The sequence below is a fragment of the Ictalurus punctatus genome, chromosome 12, assembly GCF_001660625.3.
Source record: "Ictalurus punctatus breed USDA103 chromosome 12, Coco_2.0, whole genome shotgun sequence".
Classification (NCBI taxonomy): Eukaryota; Metazoa; Chordata; class Actinopteri; order Siluriformes; family Ictaluridae; genus Ictalurus; species Ictalurus punctatus.
Genome location: NC_030427.2, coordinates 11,284,468 through 11,306,604, shown reverse-complemented (window position 1 = coordinate 11,306,604; position 22,137 = coordinate 11,284,468). Strand labels below are relative to the sequence as shown.

The 22,137-nt window shown below is 39.8% G+C and overlaps 1 protein-coding gene across 2 annotated transcripts; it reads left to right on the top strand.

The window, feature by feature from the left end:
* The first annotated feature begins 1,100 nt into the window (after positions 1–1,100).
* tab1 (TGF-beta activated kinase 1/MAP3K7 binding protein 1) lies at positions 1,101–22,137 on the top strand. Of its 2 annotated transcripts, none has more exons than XM_017482335.3 (11): positions 1,101–1,175; positions 4,277–4,407; positions 4,600–4,750; positions 6,067–6,153; positions 6,813–6,951; positions 9,655–9,771; positions 9,954–10,065; positions 12,959–13,103; positions 14,698–14,905; positions 18,272–18,425; positions 19,798–22,137. In XM_017482335.3, exons 1-11 carry the CDS (start codon positions 1,143–1,145, stop codon positions 20,006–20,008), a joined length of 1,488 nt encoding a protein of 495 aa, XP_017337824.1. In that variant the 5' UTR covers positions 1,101–1,142; the 3' UTR covers positions 20,009–22,137. The 2 variants fall into 2 exon arrangements, with proteins under 2 accessions (XP_017337824.1, XP_017337825.1); XM_017482336.3 differs by lacking the exon at positions 1,101–1,175 and adding an exon at positions 3,877–4,068.

Sequence of the window (22,137 nt, the reverse complement as noted above, 5' to 3'; positions counted from 1 at the left end):
CTTGTGTTCTCATGTCTCATGTTTATGTGGGCTTCACCTGGGTTCTCCAGTTTCCTCCTACCTCCCAAAAATATTCCAGTAGGTGGATTGGCTATGCTAAACTGCCCTTCCCAGATAGCAGACCAACACTGAATCAACATTGAATCAATGTTAATGCATCAACCTAACTATCAATCAGCGTTGAAATGTTGAAATTTTCATCAGGTTTACACCCTGAAATAATGTTATTTCAATGAAGAAAAAATAATAAAATGATGAAGATGGGTACAAAATCAATATTTGTTCAGCTTAAATCACTTATTTAACATCGAATAAAAATACAACTGTAGCAGATTATGATAAACTGCATAACAAAGTGACTTACAACAATTCGATTTATTGACATTAAATCGAAGCCCCATCAGTGGGGAAATAAAGCTAACCAATTGTTTTTTCAACAATGAAATGCAATGAATTATCAACATTGATTCAATGTTATTTAGCACTGAATATTCAACGTCAACCAAAATGATGATTTGATGAAATTTCAACATTAAATCAATGTCATCTTGCTATCTGGGTTAGGTGTGAATGCGTGTGTGTGTGTGTCATGAGTGGGAGTCATTGTTATTTATAGAAGTAGCATTATTAGTGTTAGTAGTGTCTTCTGTGCTGAAAAATCAAACAAAACAATAGAAACCCTCATACAACTTGTAATGGTTTTAATGGTTCTAATGGGAATTGCATTGGTTTGAATGGAAACTGTAATGGTCCCTGTGGGTCTCTTCTGGTAATTTGTTGACTTCTATCGGCGGCATGTTATGTCTAGTGGATACCATTAAGGACCAATAATGGTGATGGTTTTAATGGTTAGCTGATGATATGTAATGGTATGTATAGTGGGGGGAAATGACGATTTCTGTGATTGTTTCCACTGGCGTTTTTTCCCCCCCAGCAGGGTTTACAAAAAATATCTCTCATTGAACTACAACTTTATTCTTAACATCTTGTAGATTTCTTTTTAAACGGTGGCCCTTAAACGCCCCTCATGCTAGTGTACCACCTACAGTGGTGTAGATGTTTGAAACTGAGCCCTGTAGCCGAAGATTACCGAACGTGTCCGAATGGTTACGAAATCCTAAAAGTCCCGTTTCCGCTTCAAGATGGCGGCGTCGCGCAAGCCACTGATGCATAGTGTAAGCCAACAATTACACATTGTCGCCTTTTTTCCCCTCTCTTTGTACCATGCTGTTTATTTACAAATCTAGCTACTTGGTCTTGTTTTGACGCTGTCAAAAAATGAAGTATAACACTTGTTTAGTTAGCCTGCTAGCATTTAAATATCCATATAACACTTGTCTACTTTGCTATGCCTAGTTAGTCATATCTAAAGAGGAAGAAAAAATAAATGAATAATTATACTGTGCTAAAGAATTAAGTATGTAACTTTTGGAGACTGTTTGCACTTTGCAGTGTCTTTACGAAATTAAATATGCAGTGATGTTACTGGAAACAGGTTAGCATTGCTAACTTTCGTGGGTTCAATCCCAAACGGCACTAATACTCCCTACTACACAGCGCATGAAAAATTAGTTTCTGCGCCCTTTCTAGTGCACTACTTGTCCCGTATGTGACGATTTGGGATTTAGACACTATACGTTTACTTGGCTAAACTGACCGACATAGAAGTCCTAAAATTATATAAACCGATAAACTAGTGGCCTTCAGCGGTGAGTTAGTAGGATGTTAAAGGTACAGAATGTTCTCAGAACTCATAAATCAGTGAACATGAGCAATATAGATGTGTTTGAGAAGGTTCTGGATGTTATTACACATGTACTGTATAGCACAAATCTGGTAAACCTGTCAAGTAGAAGTCGAGCGATTAGTGGTTTTAAGTTGGGCAGGACTTACCTGCCGATAATCGATTAATCAACCGATTCCCAAATCGATTCTGAATGAAAACATAACACTCAAAGGAAAGCAACTGCATTACAAAACTACACTGTACTGAGTTTACCATGAAAACGTACTGTACTTTTAAAAAATGAAATAGATATATGAATATTAATATATATTAAGTACACCTCCCGGCCAAAGAAAAGTCGCTAACTCTCAAATTTCGTCGCACCATCTTTAGCTTTGATTACAGCGCGTGTTCATCGTGGCATTGTTTTTTGCCTGTGATCTTGTTTTGAGGCCGGGAGAGTCAAACCGCTCCATGAAATCTTCTCCAGCACGTCCCAAACACTTTCGATGGGGTTAAGGTCAGGACTCTGTGGTGGCCAATTCAGGTGTAAAAATGATTTTGGTTTATTTATTGCTGCATAATGTTGCTGAAGCCACCCCTGATCATAACACTTCCTCCACAGTCATGTACAATAGGCACTGTGCATGATGGGTGATTCGCTTCATGCGCTTCCCTTCTTAACCTGATGCGCCCATCGCTTTGGAATAGGGTAAATCTGGACTCGTCAGACCACATGACTGTTTTCCATCGCTCCACAGTCAAATCTTTATGCTCCCTTGCACATTGAAGTCGTTTTTATCTGATTAGCCTCACGCTGATTAGGACACACTGTGGTTTAGTCCCAATCCTGTACGTTCTCGTCGCATTTGTGCACGTGGAAATGCTCTTACTTTCACTATTAAACATTGTTTGTTTGTTTTTTTTTACAATGTGAATTCACCAAGTGTTTTAAAGAGCTCCGATCACGATCATTTAAGATTTTGAACATTCATTTTTCAGATACGTTTCTTCCTCAAAGTTGACAGTTCACCACTCTCCTTCCAGGTTATAATAATGCGTTGGACAGTCATTAACCCAATTCCAGGGATTTCAGCAAGCTTAGTGGCACGATCGCCCTGTCTGGCAGTACGTTCGGAGAGATGAGAGGGCGCGCGCATTCACGAGCTACGGGCACGAGTGCTCAGCGAGCGCATGCTCTTCGGATTTTGACAACTGTGACATTGTTTACTGTGGACACGTGCATCTGTTATGTTTCTGTTCTGTCTCCTTCCTGTTCTGTCATTGGCTGTTGTTCGAGCAAGTGACTAGATTGGTGTCGGCCGTCAGCAATTAAAGTTGATTATGTTTGCTTATATACCGCGCACCTCCCAGTAACCGGTGCGGAGTATTACGTTAGATATGATAGAGATAGTTAGATGCATTGTCCATGTTATGTTCCGTGTTAGATTATAGTTAGTTTCACATTAGATTAGTTCTTATAGTCCACGCTGGTTTTCCGCTCCCAGTCCATAGTCATAGCTCATGTATCTTGTTTTGTTTCTTGACCCTGTTTTCCGTGACCGTGACTTTGATTCCTGCTTTGCCCCGTTTATGCCTGTTTGCCGATCGCCTGACTCTTTGCCTGTATTGGCTACGTTTTGGATTACGATTTGGATTTATCTGCCTTTGTCTCTTTTAATAAATACGTCTTTTCCGGCACCTGCTTCCGTACTCAACTCCCTTACGTCTCGGGACGTGACACTTAGTTATTTTCTTTGGTGTATGCAGGCCAATAATTTACCCCTTTCTGAAACACAGTAACATCTTTTCCACGAGCACGAGATATGTCTTCCGACTTGGTTGTTTAAGAAATGAGAAGCTGAAACATATTAATCACTGCAATAATGATCCAATCATAGGCTCTTACGTATTTGCTTATTTAAATCCAAACGGCAACCTTTTTTGGGGGGGGGCAGGCAGTGTATTAATAAATGTTAAAGTAAATAAAAGATATACATCCAAACTGAACCAAAAAGTAACACTCCAAATAACAAAAAAAATAGAGACATCCAAAATGACTTCAAATAACACAACAAAATTGGTCAGCGATGTTTGTTATTTCGCCTCTAGAGTCCGCTCTCGTACTGTATAATTTCAGAGGACCCTTCTCAGCCACTCCACAATGGACACAACCAGGGAAAAAAACTATCGGTGTGGATTTTTTCCGATAACCGAGTTCCAGCCATCTGTTATCGGTGCCGATCATTGGTTGACCTCTACTGTCGAGGCTACTGTCTTCTGTCTACTGTCAGCGTGCACTTATAACAAGAAACATAAACAGAAAGAAAAGCTCCTATTAGGTATTTAAGCCTTATAGTCATCTTAGAATGTGCTTTATACTGGTATTAGTTTTGCTTCATGGACCCAGTGCAGCTCTCTGAAACTCTAAATGCTGCAGATAAGCACTCGTTTATGAAATTGAAACGTCTACTATATGTCTTGGAGGATGAGCAGCTCATTTTGAAATGTATTAACACTGTGTTCTGGACTTCATGCTGTGTGTTTTAGCACCAGAGCTGGACAGATGACCTGCCCCTGTGCCAGCTGTGCGGTGTGGGCACGGCCCCAAACTGTGTGTACAGCCCCGATGGCAAAAGCAACCAAATGCACCCTAACGAGGACGGCCACTTCCGCTTCATGTGAGATATGAAACACAAAACCAGCAGCTCCTGCGATCAGGACCGGAGTTGTCAACCAACTTATCTGTTTTCAGATCCAGCAGTTATTCTATTGGATTGATCCATGTCCTCGAAAATTGACCCCTGTTTTATTAATACCTGAACAGCAGGTCTATGAAAGATTAACTCAATCCTATTAATTTTGCCCAACAGTACCGATGGCTGTTTCCTGTATGGGGTGTTTAATGGTTACGACGGCTGCCGAGTGGCCAATTTCGTGTCTCAGTGTCTGACTGCAGAGCTTCTACTTGGCCAGCTCAACTCTAACCACTCTGACGCAGACGTCCGTCGCATCCTCACACAGGTAACCGGCATTTTTAATCACTGCAGAATCAGCCACAGTCGCACAAGGGTTGCTCCAGAAAGTCTGTCAGTAAGCAGGCTTTCGGTAAGTTGGGCATTGGGTTGGATAGTAAGTCAGTCAATCTGTCAGTCAGTCTTTTACTAAGTTGGTTGGATGGTATGTCAGTAAGTCTGTCAGTTGGCCAGGCAGTAAGTCAGTTTTTCAGACAGTAAAGCAGTCAGTCTTTCTGAAAGTCAGTCGGTTGATCAATAAGTTGCTCATTCAGCCAGTATGTCAGTAAGTTGCTCATTTGGTCAGTCAATTCGTCAGCAAGTCAGTCTTTCAATAAATCAATCTGTCAGTAATTTAGTCAATTAGCAATTCAGTCAGGCAGTCAGTCATTCAGTAGATCAGTCGTTCAGCATGACAGTCAGTCAGTATAGTAATGGATAGTAAGTCATTCAGTCAGTTAGTTGGACAGTAAGTCAGTCAGTCAGTCAGTCAGTAAGCCAAACAGCAATATAGTTGGGCGGTAAATTGATCCGTAAGTCTCAGTAAGTAAATCAATCGGTCAATAAGTCAGTCAGTCATTCAGTATGACGGACAGTAAGTCAGATAGTTGGTCAGTAAGTCAGTTGTTCATTCATTAAGTCAGTCAGTAACTCGGTCAGTAATTCAGTCAGTAACTCAGTCGATCTTTTTGTATGTTTAATATCTTTTATATGTTTAATAACATAGATCGTAACAGTTTTGACTATGTATGCTGCAGTAGAGTACAATTAATAACATTTGAGTAGTTTTTGCTTAAATTAGTCTTTGGTAGATATAGATAATTAGTATCGATTGGTATAGATAAGGCTTCTGTACTGGCAGGATGCCTCTTAAAACCTTTACAATGTATACTTAATTAAGATGTCAGTAAACACGATGTGTTGATTGTTGTCGAATTGACTTGACGTGATGCTTTTTCATGTTCATAATTTGCTTTACTGTGACATAGTGGTGATGTTTTGATGCTAATAAGGAACCTTCTGGTGCTTTCACACCTAAACTCGTTTGTATATTTATATCTAACCTACAGTATAGTGCAAACGTTGCATACCCTTAGAAAATTATGAAGACCAAAATAACACAAAATGGCACTTTATGACCAGTTTCTATGTCCTGAAAAGGACTCTCTTTGGAAGCTTTAAAAATGACTGCTTGCGTCTGTCGTGTTCGAATGAGATGTTGTTAAATCAGACATGACTTATCGTTATTCTGTGTAGATGAATGTGTAAGGAATGTCTTTTTCTTTTTTTTTGGTCCTTCCATTTCTCTGTGTCGGTGTCTTCAAGGCTTTTGATGTAGTGGAGAAGAGTTACTTTGAGACCATCGATGACGCACTGGCAGAAAAGGCCAACCTTCAAGCGCAACTCCCAGAGGTGAGAACACACTCACATGGCAAAGGGAATAGTTACAGCAGCGTCTTTCAAGGTCCCACACACAAAATGAATTCATGAATAGAAAATTCCTTTTGTTGTTTCTGAACATGAGACCGGCGTGTAAAGCGCTACACGCTGTAGTACAGCAGAGGTCACGCCAAGCCAGGTATTGAAATACAAATAAAATTCGACACGCTGTTTCATTCAGCACTGAATAAATGAAAGAGAAACCCTCTGTTTTAATCTAATGAAGGTTCCAAGCTGAATATTTGTGTAGCTTTATATTTCTGAGTGTGTATAATTGTTACGTAGTTGCTCATTTTTCCTCACAAACAGAGTGCACAGTTTTCATGCCACATTTTACACAATGCATAGTTTAAGGGTGGGTTATCCAACATGTACGAGAATACTAGAAGAAATACACAAATGATTACCAAAATACAAGACATTATGAACCTTCCTAAGACCCAGTCTGAGCGCTTGTAAATGCTTTGGTACATTCTTGAGGATTTTTTTTTTTTTTTTTAAATCTATTAGCAGTAGATAACGTTAAGGAATGTGAGCACTGTATAATTAGACAACACCATGTGAAAACATACTCAAACCCAGGGTCTCATGAGCATAAATTAAGTAATGCTGATCCTCTCTGTGTCCTCCAGGGGGCAATGTTTCATCAGCTGTCTCCTCAGAGTCAAAAAATTGCAGAGAGGCTGAAGAATCTGGAGCAGGAGGTGTCTGGAGGAGCCACAGCTGTAGTCGCTCTCATTCTGAACAACAAGCTGTACATCGCTAATGTGGGTACGTACACACACACATACATCGATTCTGTGTGTTTGACACACAGAAAATCCACTTTGTAGATATCTTTGAATTTTTAGAATATCCAAATAATAAGAACCACTAAAATAAAATAACTAAAATAAATAAATATAAAATATGGCATATTTGTGCAACATTGGAATGCAATAATAATAATCATGCATAAAAATAGGAATTATAAAAGCTATGGTTGAATATAGCCTTTTAGGAATAAGGATTCTAAGTGACCAGTATGGGGAAAATGAAAATATTTAGAATATAGCCATGTTTAGAAATTGAGAGGTGATTGATTTGGACATTCGAGGACACTGCACCTGACAAACTACAGTTGATTAAAAAGCAATGGAATATGGGATATATATACTTAAGTACAGTACGGATATAAATACCTATCATTTAATGATAATAGTCTGACAGCTAAAATTCACTTTTCTACATCAGATTGTTTGTCACGTCTTAGGATAGCAGTAGGTCATATTGCCCACACCTCAAGGTCATGTTATGTAATATTATCCTGCGGGAAACTTCGTAAATACCATTTAGCTCTCGATCCGATTCCCCTCCAAGAGTGCTGCTGTCTATTCAGACATTGCTTTGTTTTCCCTCAAGCTATAAACAGAGCACACACACAGACCTTTTGCCTTTTTTTCCCCCTGTGAGCTTGACATTAAAATCCCTCATTTCTCTGTTCTGCATGTGGGTTTGACTTTATGTAAAGGTCAAGCTGTGGTCAAAGTAGTGCATTGCCGTAGGTTAGGTTGTCTTGGTAATTGCTGAGACAGATATGTTAATGCAGTTGAAGTTGATATCACCTCGATATAGAAGAGAACGAATGAAAACTTACTTTCTTTCTTTTTTTATACTCGGGGTGAAAGAAAACACGTTGTAGAGGATCATATGAGTGAACACGGCACCTTTGTTGGCAGACCACCTGATATTTAGGTAGGAAAGTATCGGAACAGATAGTTTTACGTAAAGTAAATAACACTTAATATTTGGTTGCATGTGCCTCGCTTGCAGTAACTGCATCGTGCCGGCGACCTACTGACATCACCAATCTGTTGTTTTCTTCTCTTATGATGCTTTCCCAGGCTTTTACTGCAGTGTCTTTCAGTTGTTGTTTGTTTTACTGGGTCAGTCTCCTCTTCAGGAGGTGAAGTGCATGCTCAGTTGGGTTAAGGTCTGGTGATTGACTTGGCCAGTCTAAAACCTTCCACTTTTCTTGCCTGATAAAGTCCTGAGTTGAGTTGGCAGCGTGTTTTGGATCATTGTCTTGCTGCATGATGAAGTTCCTCCTGATAAATTTGCAGGCATTTCTTTGTAAAATGGCAGAAAGAATGTTTGTGAAAACTTCTGAATTCATTCTGCTGCTACCATCATGAGTTAGCTCATCAATAAAGATCAGTGAGTCTGTTCCAGAAGCAGCCATGAAAGCCCAAGCCATGACACTAAATCCACCGTGCGTGACCAATGAGCTCGCATATTTTAGATCATAGCAGCATCAGAGCGGATCCTTAATTTCTCCACACTTTGGCCTTTCTCTCACTTTGCTAGAGGTCAGTCTTGGTTCCAGAACTTTTGTGGCTCATCTGTATATTTCTTTGTGAATTCCAATCTGGCTTTCCGATTCTTACTGCTGATGAGTGGTTTCATCTTATGGTATGGCCTCTATATTTTTGCTCTCAAAGGCTTCTTTGAACGGTGGATTGTGATACCTTCACCCCTGACCTGTGGAGGTTATTAGTGATGTCACTGACTGTTGTTTTGGGGTTTTTCTTCACAGCTCTTTCATTGTTTCTGTCATCAGCTGTTGTTGTTTTGGCCGACCTGTTCGTTGTCTTGATATTAGAACACCAGTGTTTTTATTTATTTAAATTTTTTCAGAACATTCCAAATTGTTGTATTGGTTATGCCCATACAACAAATCTCAGCTTCAAAATGGCTTACCTTTTTTCCCATAGACAACACTCTGGTGTTCAGGTTAGTTGATCTTTTTTAACAACAAATGCAGTCTTCACAGGCAAAACCCAGCGCTCAAACCAAGAGTAGACATTCAGAGCTTGTTAATGGTTTAAATGACCAATCTAACACGGCACATCTGCACAACAAGAAACATTCACAGGGCGGCTGTGGTTCAGGTGGTAGAGCGGGTTATTCACTAATCGTAGGGTTGGCGGTTCGATTCCCGGCCCACGTAACTCTACATGCCGAAGTGTCCTTGGGCAAGACACTGAACCCCAAGTTGCTCCCGATGGCAAGTTAGCGCCTTGCATGGCAGCTCTGCTACCGTGTGTGTGAATGGGTGAATGAGACACGGTGTAAAGCGCTTTGCATAAAAGCGCTATATAAGTGCAGACCATTTACCATTTTACAGTCACACGTTCCGATATTTTAAGTAACATGACAAGCTGCTATAACGGAATTGATAATTGATGTGGTATAAGAGAAACAAAAACATTTCAGGGTGTGCAGTTATTGGAAAGGGCATCACACCACCCCATGCTTGTTATAGCCATGATTATTTTCCTAAAACAGCTCTCCACTTCATGTTTGGATTTTTACATTCTTTTGCTTATTTTGCAGCGAAATCAGTCTGAGTAACATATTGGGGTGTGTGTGTGTGTGTGTGTGTGTGTGTGTGTGTGTGTGTGTGTGTGTGTGTGTGTTTGTGGTACTGCTCAGGCACCAATCGAGCTCTGCTGTGCAAGTACACCAGTGACCGTCAGAATCAGGTGATTCAGATTGGACGAGCCCACACAACCGATAATGAAGATGAGCTGGGCAGACTGGCTCAGCTAGGTGAGTACACACACACACACACACACACACACACACACACACACACACACACACACACTGGTGTGTGGGCTGTCTTCTGTTACTCTGAATGTGTCATTTTCTCTTAGATGAATCTCTCTCTCTCTCTCTCTCTCTCTCTCTCTCTCTCTCTCTCTCTCTCTCTCTCTCTCTCTTTCTTTCAGGTCTGGACCCAAATCGGCTCAGACAGACAGGGATAATCGCAGGCCAGAGCAGTCTGAGGCGGATAGGAGACTACAAGGTGAAATTCAACTACACAGACATCGATGTCCTGAGGTGGGTTCAAAGGAAATAAATATACCATAATTATTTATACTTTGACACACCCTCCTAAATTATGCTTGCTTAAAGCTAAAATATACATCATATTCATTTCATTACGATCCCAGGCATTTTATTTTACATAATGTTTATTATAGCTAGAATGTAGAGAATGAATAATTTATGTTTCTGAGTGATTGTATTTCCTGTATGTTTGATCTACTGCAGATTGGGGATTTCTGCTGGTCATGACAACTGTTTTTGTTTACAAATGTGAAAATGATGAAATCGGATTGTTATGTTTTGGTTTATGTTAGGACTGCATCTAACAATTATTTTTGATAATCGATTAATCTGACTATTATTTCTTCAATTAATTGATTAGTTGGATTAAAAGTCCCATTTTTATTTTCTGTATTTTTTAGAAAAACCCCATGTTCTGTCACATTCTATGTTGTCCTTCAAACTTTGTGTAAATTGAAGGCTATGAAAAGGTATTAAATGTATCTATATGGTTTATGCTATACATTGTGCAAAGGACTTTTTAAAAAATATTAACATTATAATTTGAAAACAAAAAAACAACAACTGATTATCCACAAACTTTAAAGCAGAACTTAAATCACTTTATTAAAAATGTAAAACAAAGAAAAACAAAAGCAGAAACTAAGTGTTAACTGAATGTTAACACTTAACTGAATGTTCTGCAGTAACACACACATTCACTCATTTCAGCACAGTAACATGTTACTGTATTTTGTAAATGTATGCCACTTCTTATATTTATATACAATTACATGTTCTAACCCCATTACAGTTTCTGCTCTCATAAAAACACTATTGCATTTGTTTCTAAATATAGAATCATACAACATATATTGATCAAAATGAATATTTTAGTCAGAGTTATTGCGTTTCCTTTCTCTGTTTGATTGACGCGTATGCGTGGACTCGCGCTCATTCAGTGAAGTTTAACGGAGACTCGCTCGCTGTCAGGACGAGACTTTATGTAAAATGGAAATACTGGCGTGAATTTCGAACATTTACAGATAAGGATATAAAGGTAAACATGTCATTTCTGTGCTGAAGAAAACATGTCTGGAACACATTAAACAGCACACGCTTCTGTTGCAGCGTCTGACACGACAAGCCGCGTTAATAAACTTAGAAGTAAGTTTGAAGCGCTTAATATAAAACACTCTCATGTTTTGGACGACGTGGATCGTGTACTTTTCCCTCAGCAGCAGCTCACTCTGACCTCCGCTGTTTCTCAGATGTGTTTCATTCATAGAAATGTGTTTTTCACCATTGTGTGGGACGTCACTGAAGGGGGGATATCCACAGTGATGTCACAGACCCAACTAATGACAATAATGACATTCATTGTCGATTATTTTATTTATCGATTATTATTGATTTTTTCCGATTAGTTGTTGCAGCCTAGTTTTTTGTATCATAAAAATAAGCAGCTAACCATATTAGGCTAGACGTTTTGATGTTTCAGTGTTTTAAGAACTATCCCTAGTACTTGAACCTCAGAATCTGTTTGTTTTTTCCTTTTTCACACTGTCAATCTTAGTGTGTAAATGTTCTCACAGGCCAAATTCACACCAGGTTTCCAAAAGTTTCACCAACACTGATTTTCATCTGTATATGTTGATAAATGCCAATCAGCTCATTCAGGACACAGCAGAAGTATCAATAGCGATGCCCACAAAACGCCATAAACGTCAAACCCCACAGAGCTAAATCTCCCAGTAATGCAGCTAAGCCACTGCAGAGCATCGGCAGCCTTAGACTGAGGCTGCGTTTGAAATGGCGTACTGTGAGAGTACCTACTGCGTTCGATTCAGTACCTCCTGCTCGGCCATCGATATGTACTGAACAGCATAATCGTGTAGCATGAGCACAATCTGGACGTACCACATCAGCCATGTTGGCACTGTAATGTGACCTAGAACTTAAAAAGATCCGACGCACTGCCTTCTGCCATTTTTGATTCAGACAGCTCTTCCGCACCAGGCCTGTTGCATTATGGGATAGCGCAGTGTCCACTGCTTCCATACCGCAGAATCTCGGTGGAAGCAGTAGGTCAGGGTTTTTCTCACCAACTGTTTTATGAGTATTGAGAATTCGGACGTACTACTCCTTTGGCGTACTGCTTTTCACCTACTCTATAGTAGGGTAGTAGGGATATTCGGGTGCAGCCTTAACTCTTTCTCTTATTTTATTCCACCTCTTTTCTAACTGAATAGCTATTTTTCTCAATCTGCTTACTTTTCAAATCATTAATTAATGAGTTCTCATTAATTCCATTCGTATCAGTTGGAATAAGTAAGCCATTTAAACTTGACAATATAATCCATATATAATAAAAAAAAGTTTTTCAGCGCTAAATGTATTTTCATGAATGCCACATTCCTTGCATAACTGCTCCTGCGAATGATTTATGAATACACTTGTTCATATCCAGGTTGAAAAATGAGTCTCAGTGAGTTTTGATGCAGCGTGCACCTGTTCATCTCTCTGATTATGCTTGTCTGTCTGTCTGTCTCTCTCTCTCTCTCGCCCCCCTCCTTCCCTCATGGTCTGCTCTGGCATTAACCTGCTCAGACAAACCTCCACTTCCTGCCTTCTGGAAGCCACAGCCATGCAGAGGATGTTGCTGCTTTTAATTCAGATCTTTCTCTCTCGCTCTCTCTCTGTGTGTCTCTCTCTCTCTCTCTCTCTCACACACACACACACACACACACACACACGCTTTGTACAGAGTGCACATTTCAGCAGGTTTCCCAAAAGTTCACACGAACCAATGAATGTCTGCTGAAGTGTTGCTTTGTGTAATGTGAGAGATTACATAACCTGATGGTTAAATCATGGATTGTGTATTTAACTTATCCGTTCTTAGTGCGGCCAAGAGTAAGCCAATCATCGCAGAGCCCGAGATTCACGGCGGCCAGTCATTGGACGGAGTCACAGGCTTCCTGTTGCTGATGTCAGAGGGGCTCATTAAGGCCCTCGAGGCAGCCCATGGACCTGAGCAGGCCAATCAGGTGTGTTTTTATTTGCATAAGTAATTACATTCCTCTGCAAGTAATATTCTTAGACCTTAGTAATATAAAGACGAAAATATTTTTTTTAAAAGGCAGAGGTTATTTGTTTCTGATCAGATGTATCCATCCACTGTTTTTTGATCACTGCTCTAAATTAGTGCTTCACACTACATAACTATACTGAAATGTAACCATGACAACAAACATTGAATAATGTTCTATACTTACACTGGGCCATTAAGCTACAGGACATGGAAAAGTTCTAATTAAAGCAATAAGAACAGCAAGATAACACCTTTCATAACATGTCAACAATAATGTAATGGTAGAGTTTGATATACTGCCAATCAAATGCAGTTTATAATAAAGCTTCTGCTTTTTTATAGTTTAATCACCATTGTATGCCAGTGGGATATGCCAATGCATATATATATATATTCTGTACAGAGAGTCTAGTCTATATTTGAGCTGGTATTTGTCTGAAATGTTGCATGGGACTTGACAGCAGGAAGCGAAAAATTGGTTTGTTTGGTTCTTTTTCTATTACCATATTTGTAACCAATAATTGAAAGCATTTAATGAGGTTTTCACAATTCCAGACCAAACAACAAACAGAACAAAAGTATCAATTTCACTCTTATTCGGACGCAGCAAACGGACTTGGTGGAAAGTATGGAAGCCCGTTTCCGCATGTGTTTGTAGCACAACATGGATTGGTCTTTCAACTGATAATAACAATCTCTATGTGGTCTTTCCTACTGAAGCCTGTTTCTGCCACTGAGAAAAAAAATTAAAAAGATAATTACGACTTTATAGCTCGCAATTCTGACTTTTTCCTCGCAATTTTGAGTTCGCATCTTACAATTCTGACTTTTATTTATCAAAATTTCAAGTTTAAATCTCACAATTTCTGTATTTATTTCTCTCAATTATTAGTTGATATTTCACAATTCTCACTTTTTTAACATCAGGTAACGTGCATATGTTTTTTCTAGTCTTGGCTAGCTGATGAGTGTTGTTCTTATATAGCCTATTTACAGGTGCATCCTGTGTAATCCATGTAATTCATTCGTCTAAATTGCGAGAAAAAAGTCCGAATTGTGAGCTGTAAACTCGTAATTGCGAGAAATAACGTCAAAATCGTGTGATATGAACTCGTAATTATGAGAAAAAATGTCAGAATTGTGAGACATTAACTCAATTGTGAGCAATAAAGTTAGAATTGTGAGAAGTTAACTAGTAATTGTGAGGGGAAAAAAAGTCAGAATTGTGAGATATAGTGTCGCAATTCTGAGATATAAAGTCAGAATTACCTTTAAAATTCTCAGTGGAGGAAACAGGGTAGAGTTGTAGACCGTTAACCGTGTCCATGCATTCCTCGTTAAAATCGGATAAAAGCGCATTCAATGGAAAAACTAAAATAACCATGATTAGTAAGAACGAGTCACATGGACTGGACTTGTGTGTAATATAAAAGCTATTGGCTTAAAGTTTCAGTAGAACTAATTGTGATTTATGAAAGCCCCTCAGATGAGCTGGGAAGTAGCCGCTGATTATTCCCATGGACTCCATGTCCCATAATTCCTTCTTTCAGGAGATGGTTGCCATGGTGTCGGCGGAGTTGGCCCAACAGGGCAACGTGGAGGTGGTGGCCCAGTCGGTGGTGGAGCGCGTGAAGCGGCTGCATCATGACGCCTATGCCAGACAGAGAGCGGTGCAGTGTTCACGCCACGAGGACATGACCCTGCTCATTCGCACCATTAATTACCCTCTATCAGACGGCTCACTTACTCCAACACAAGGTAAACATAACTCGCTCTTTGCCCCTCTCTCCCTGGTTGTGTGTGTGTGTGTGTGTGTGTGTGTGTACGTGCGTGCGTATCTGGTCTCTCTGTGTCTTATATAACTGTGTATTCTGAGGTCCGTTTCTATCCAAATGTTGTGTTTTTTGGTATGTAAAAGGATTTACAAGCTATGTTTTAGTCAGTCGTTGTTATGTCCTGGTTAACAAGATGGCGTCATCAAAAGAGCACTAGCCAAAGGCCCTGACACAACAAGCCAGCTGTCGTGTTCCGTGTTTTGTGTGGTATGTCACTGGCAGCAGCCTGAGAGCACATTCAGTCATCAGGCCAGTGGGAGATAAATTCCTGTGGTTGGCTGTTCAGATGAGCAAACAAAGCAAGCACAAAGTATCTTCAGATCAACACTTCTCAGATTTCAGTTGTGTAAAAATGGCAGGTAAATCGGCTACGTCTCAAACCACATGCTGCGTCCGCTAGAATGTCCTGCACCCTTCGTGAACATGAGCGAACAGTAATATAAACATATTGTTTGGCGGAACGCCTGGTTAAAAGTCCAGGACGCCTGAAGCCTGAACCTCCTGGCAAAGCCGGCCATGGATGCAGTTCCTTTCAAGAATACCAGTTTTTGTATTTGTATTTATTTAAAATATGTTAATAATTTTACTGTATATATTTCAAAATTTATTTTGAAATGTAGTTCTAATGAGAAGAACTTTGTTAGACCAAAGACTGAAGTGGTTAGCATGTTTACCTCGTACCTCTGGGGTTGGGGGTTCGATTCCCACCTCCGCTCCACGTGCACGGCGTTTGCATGTTCTCCCCGTGCTTCAGGGGTTTTCCTCTGTGTACTCGGTTTCCTCCCCCAGTCCAAAGACATGCATTGTAGGCTGATTGGCATCTGTAAATTGTCTGTGGTGTGTGAATGTGTATGCGATTGTGCCCCTGCGATGGGTTGGCACCCCATCCAGGGTGTCCCCCGCCTCGTGCCCCGAGTCCCCGGGATAGGCTCCAAGCTCACCGTGACCCTACGAAGGATAAGCAGTACACAGAATGGATGGATGGATGGATGGATAGTAATGAGAACTTATGCTCATTTTTATGAAGGGTGCCAATAATTATTGAGAACATTTTATAAAATACTACACCATTATATGTACTGATACTGGTAATACCACAGATATCGTTTTAACTATTTGGTACATGTCTTCTGGGGCTGTGTTACTGGCACACACACTCGCTTTATCATTTACTGGAAAAATCTGTTTCATTTTGCACAAATTGCATTGCATTTCATTTTGCACAAAGACAGTTGGATCTGTTTGCTCCCCTCTGTGTCTTGTCTGTTTCACAATTCATTGTTTGCACCGCTTCGTGTGTCGCCACTTGCACTGCTTCCTGCATCCCTCTGTCTGTCTTTTTGCGTTTTTATTTTTTAGTCTTCATAATAAAAGAGTAGGCCCATCATTTAGAGCAGTGGATTAATAAGGGCAGCGTTAGCTCAGCAATTAAGGTTCTGCACCAGTGACCGGAAGGTTTAGGTCAAATCCCTGACGTGTTGGCATATCCTTTTATTAAAAAAAAATAATAATTTTTAATAATAATTTTTAATTAATAATAATAATTTTATAAAAAATAATCCATGTAGAATATTTATTCAGTCATTTCTGCATATTTTGTAAAGCCCAAGGAACTAATGAAAAAAATAAAAAAATAAATTTAGTAACTTCTAGTAAACTATCTGACATTGTTCCCATTTTGTAGACACGAGTATGATTTTAGTATCTCTGTCTCAGAGATCATACTCATCGTGATGGTTTCATCATACCATTGTTGTAATCCTCTCTACCATTACAGGAATGAAACAATAATACATTATTTGTGAACCCAAATGAACCCTCCAGTGTGCTGCCCTGTCACCTGAAAAAAGTGTTAGCTACGGTAATACAGACCTATCAACCCTTACGTATTTTGCATAGGAAATCCACATTTTGACGCCAGAGTACACCCCCGTCAGTAATTACAGAAGATGAGCCAATCAGCATAAGAATCTGGAATGATTGACAGTTGAATAGGTGGGGTCAGTCCTGCCATTGGTAGAAACCTGAGTGTATGTATATACAAGGTTTTATAGTAACCCCAAGGTACTTACTTTGTCATCCTGAAATAATTTGCTTTTCAGATGTAACAGGTTTAAGCTATACTTGCAAAAGAGGTTGCTTCTTCCTGACTTATTAGTGGCTTTGGGGGGGGGACCCTTTGTCAAATGAATAAATAAAAAGGCAATTCAATTTGTATAACAGAAAGGATTTTAACCTTGGCTATGTTCGAGACAGATCTTCCGGACAAGAAAAGACCATTATTATAAGTACACTTTAATAGGAACCTGTATACCTGTTCATCCATGCAGTTAACCAGTCACGTGGCAGCGTCACAGCACACGTCCAAGTCACGCAGATACAGGCCAGTTAATGTTCACGTCAAACATCAGAACGCAGAAGACTGTTAAAGATTGGAAGGTGAGGTGATATTTAGATGATATCTTCAGCTGCCCGATGCATTCTGGAACCCGACGTGGTCTTCTGCTGCTGTAGCCAATTTGCCTCAAAGCATTCGGAGACGCTTTTGCTCGCCACATTTGCAAAGAGCAGTTATTTGAGTTACCATAGCCTTCGTGTCAGCTGAAACCATTCTGACTATTCTCCTCTGTAAGGAATTTCCACCCAGAGAACTGAACACTCCCTGATATTTAATTTTTTTTTCCCCTTTCTGCACTGTTATGTACTCTAGAATACCACGGTCAAAGTCACTGACATTCAGTCACTGGCTGATTGAATAATTGCATGCATGAGCACGAATGCGTCCCTAATAAACTGGCCGGTGAATGTTTGTTGTGTTTTCACTCATGCGTTGGAGTTTTGTGTGTTCAGTTTCTAAGTCTAGTTATATGAGACTATAGAGTGTAAAAAATCAATACCGAGAGAATGACAGTGGGATCTTTGAGAGTGAATTGTTGCAGCACCTTCATATATCATAGCCATCTTTATTTAACACCCTCTGCCTTCTCCTTCTCCTTCCCCTGATCTCTCTCTCACTTATCTGCCATCTATTTCATTTCTCCTATATTACCCCAACCTCTTTCTCCTTGCCCTCTTTCCGGCTGTCTTCTTTAATGGCTTTTCTCTCCTCTCTTCACCTCATTCTCTCTTCCTTCCTCTCTGACCTGTCTTTTTTTGTTTTTATTTCTCCCTTATTGCATCAAGCACTTGCCCCCCCCCCCCCCCCTTCTTTTATAATACAATCTACTTCTACTGTCTACTATCTTTCTTTAACAACCTGCTCTTTGGCATTTTCTCTCTCTCCCTTCAGGTGGGCGTATCTACCCGGTGTCTGTGCCCTATTCGAACAACCAGAGCACCAGTAAGACGAGCGTGACCCTGTCTTTGGTCATGCCAGCCCAGGGAACACTCACCAACGGGACCAACACGGCTTCCACACTGGAAGGAGGCACCCCCACGCCTGGGTATGGTTCAGTCCATTTCATTCCCCTCGGAGCTCCGTGTTCAGTCCACTTTTCCATTAAAGTGTCTATTAATATTTTATGCAGAGGTCCTTGTAGCAATGCGCGTTTGCTGTTTGTTTTCCCCCGGTTTTCTGTGTGTAGATTTGTTTGAAGAGCGCACCTGTACCATTCTCCAGAGGCCGATTGCAGCACGGAGCATTGAATAGCAATTCACATCATTTTTTTATTTTATTATAGCTATGACATGTGCAATGCCCCTTTGAGGAAGGTCGTGGTCGCACAGTTGTCATTGCATTGGTAGAGAGATACCCCAAACAGATGACCCTGTTTACACCCATTAAATGGCGCTTTTCCAGCGCACAGTACGGCTCGAGTCGATACTAAAAGTGAGCCACGCACTGAGGGAGTAGGGAATTCTCCTTAACGAGTGGTTCTATATTGTGGCTGAATAAATATGTCATTTAATACATACTTTGCGTACGGTAATATACTATCAATTGAAAATGATGTATCGTTTATCTCATTACAGATAAAATTACAACAAAGGTTTCTGTCTTAGATTTTTACATTTCACTTGTTACTGATTTCCAAACAGACGTTTATCGAAGTCACTCCTGTCACGACTGAATCTAACTTCGTCATATCGAGCGCTATTAGAGTCTAGAACGCCGTTATTTTACATCCTTAATAGGGTCCGTGTTCAGTGAGCAGGAAAGGGATTTGGAATACGGCCTGACCGTGTATCTGTACAGGGCTTCAATAATACAGCATTATTCCTGCATGAAGGCGAGATGAAAACGGCTCCCACGTTGAGGCAGCACTAAACTGCAGTGGAAAAGCAAGCTCAGAAAAGTAAAGCGAGTCGAGCTGTACCGTGTGGTGAAAGAGTGGCTTAAGTGTAAGAGAAACACATGGCTCATATGTTCTGCATAATAATCACTCCCCTTGTTTAGACGTGTAATATTAAAATGAAACATAAAAGGTTTTTAGATTGAATCAGCCTGTTCTTGCAGCGTTGGTGCATGTATGTCGGCAGTGGGAGGGCAGAGCTTAAGTTACAGTTAATCAACCCACTTCAAAAATGGGCATTTGCCGTCACTGTTAGACTTTAAAAAAAAATTTCCACGTAAATGGACTGCTTAACATAAATTCCTGTTTTATTAAATCAGATTTGATTTCTGAGGTATAAACTATTACAAATAATAAAACTTTCTCCTCAATTTGATTAATACAGTTCAAGGACTATTAAACGTTTGCACATAGACAGCCTGTAGCTTAATAGGTCCTTTGAGCCCATTAACTCCTTTAGTAGACGTACACATTGTATAACCCATCATAAGAACTTAATGTGTCTCTGCGCCTGTGCGTGCAGGCAAAGTCCCACGGCTACGCTTCAGTCCAACACACACACGCAGAGTTCCAGCTCTAGCTCGGGCGACGGGAGCCTCTTCAGACAGCGCGCGAGCCAGGCGGCACAGCCAGACGAGACGGGCCGCGTTCCGCCCTACGTCGACTTCACCCAGTTCTATCAGATGTGGGGCACGGAGCACAGCGAGGGAGCAAGAGGTCCAGGACCTCAGTGAGGGCTCGACAGAGGACAGATCGAGAAAGAGGTAGCTTCCAGCAGTACTGACAATGGATTGTAATGGCATGCAGTTACACCACTTGCCAATTTGCTGCCTTCTGTATGGACTTTATTAAGGCCAAAGTGTTTAATAGCCTCATTCTCCAGATAATAGCCTGAATTCGCAGTGTCTGCCTTTTCCGTTTGGTGCAGGAGCATTGTTCAGTTACAGGTCAGTTTCCATTGGGCGACGAAATGGGAAATTTAATATTATTATTATTGTTATTAATGCTCTGATGTGTCTCTTTTTATATTATAGCTTACCCCTGCTGATCAGAGCTAATCAGTTCAAATTTCATAAAATATCATCATGATACTGTTGAAGTTATAGAGGGTATTATAGATCAACGTATCATGACTACCAGGGAAACAACACAGCATTATACAATCCAGTGACAGGGTGAATCATAAACCGTACAAACTAGTTGTCAACAATATCACACCACGATTCTTAGTTCTTACTCTCACAGTGTAAGTGAAAGAAATATGGCTGTTTTACAATAAAAATCTGATTTTATTAAAAGTAAAAGTAAGCTATTGGTAGCATAAAAAATTGGATTCAGCATCCAAACATATGGAACATAAAATTCTGGTACTGGGAGTGACAGTGGAATTAGTCCACGTCATACTATATACACAAAACATTGAGAAAGTGTAGCTTAACCTGTTTCATTGTGATAGCAATACTATATTGTTGCATCACCCAGGTCAAAACTGTGACACATGGACACTGCTCTCTGAGCTGCTTTGTTTTACGGTGTGTGGGTTAAAGCCGTAGTCCAGATGCTGGAAATCTGCATGCTAATATCGCACACAGGGTTGCGTTCTTTCACCGACTCCCAGTAGCTGACGATCCAAAAAGGTTTTTTTATATTTATATATATATATATATATATATATATATATATATATATATATAAATATAAAATAAAGCATGCGGTTAGATCTCAACACTCCTCTATCTCTGCAGATATCAAGGGACCCATTTTCCAGCATTTGGATCAGCCGACATGCTATTACCAGTCTCAAGAGACTGATATTACGCAAAATCAATTTGTCATCGAGTAATTAGGATGATATTGTCGTTTTGTGAAAGGCTAAACGTCAGTGAGGTACTCAAGGGCATTTCCAAATGTGTCATTACTGAACATGTTTATTACAATATTTTTTTTTTTTTTTTTTTTTTAAATAACAAACGTTATGTCTGATACACCATGTTAATCTCTCCATCCCTCTTTTCACCCCTTCCTTCGTTAAAGTCAGGTATGCAGGAAAGCATGAAAGTGTGGACGTCGGAGAGGTTTTTACTGTACACTTTTTCCATAGGGGAATGGGATATGTTGGTTTTGCAAGCTTTTTGTGTTTATATCATGTTTTGGTTGTACTTTATTGCACAGTGTTGCAAATACTTTGTATTTAATAGGTTTGTACATGGTGATTCAAGATTGAACTGCATAGTAACTTATATTAAAAAAATAAATAATAAATACTTGGTTTGTTCAGCAGTACTTATCATTCTTACAAGTAATAATTTGAGTGCAATGTGTCCAATGTGGGGAAAAATACTAAACCGTATTGAACGCTACAGTATACGAAAGGTCTTTTTCCATTCTTCAGCTGTCCCATTGCAGGGAGCCTGCCACTGAGAAAAATTTGATGTCGCTGAGATCAAATTTTCCCCCGTTCTGATGTTTGATGTGAGCATTAACTGTAGCTCTTGATTTATACAAGTGGCTGATGATTGTAGTCTGTATTTTATACAGTATATTCATCTTAAAATGTATGCATTAGGCATTGCATGTAAGTCCAGTAAAATCTGTTCAGCTCTGATATTGTATTGTGGCTTAAAGTACTGCTGTACAAACGTGAGTGTATTTAAAAAAAAAAAAAAAAAACTTACTTTCAAAGTTCACTTTAAAAGGATGCATATATACCATTAATTATATTTAATTACCACAAACTCACCTATTAAATACAAGGGATGTAGCATAGTGTAAAATAAAGTGCTACCGTTGGTTTTATGTATTTGTGTGTCATGCCTGTATAATTGAGTTTCTAATGCCTTGCTGAAATAAACGTTAAAAGTGG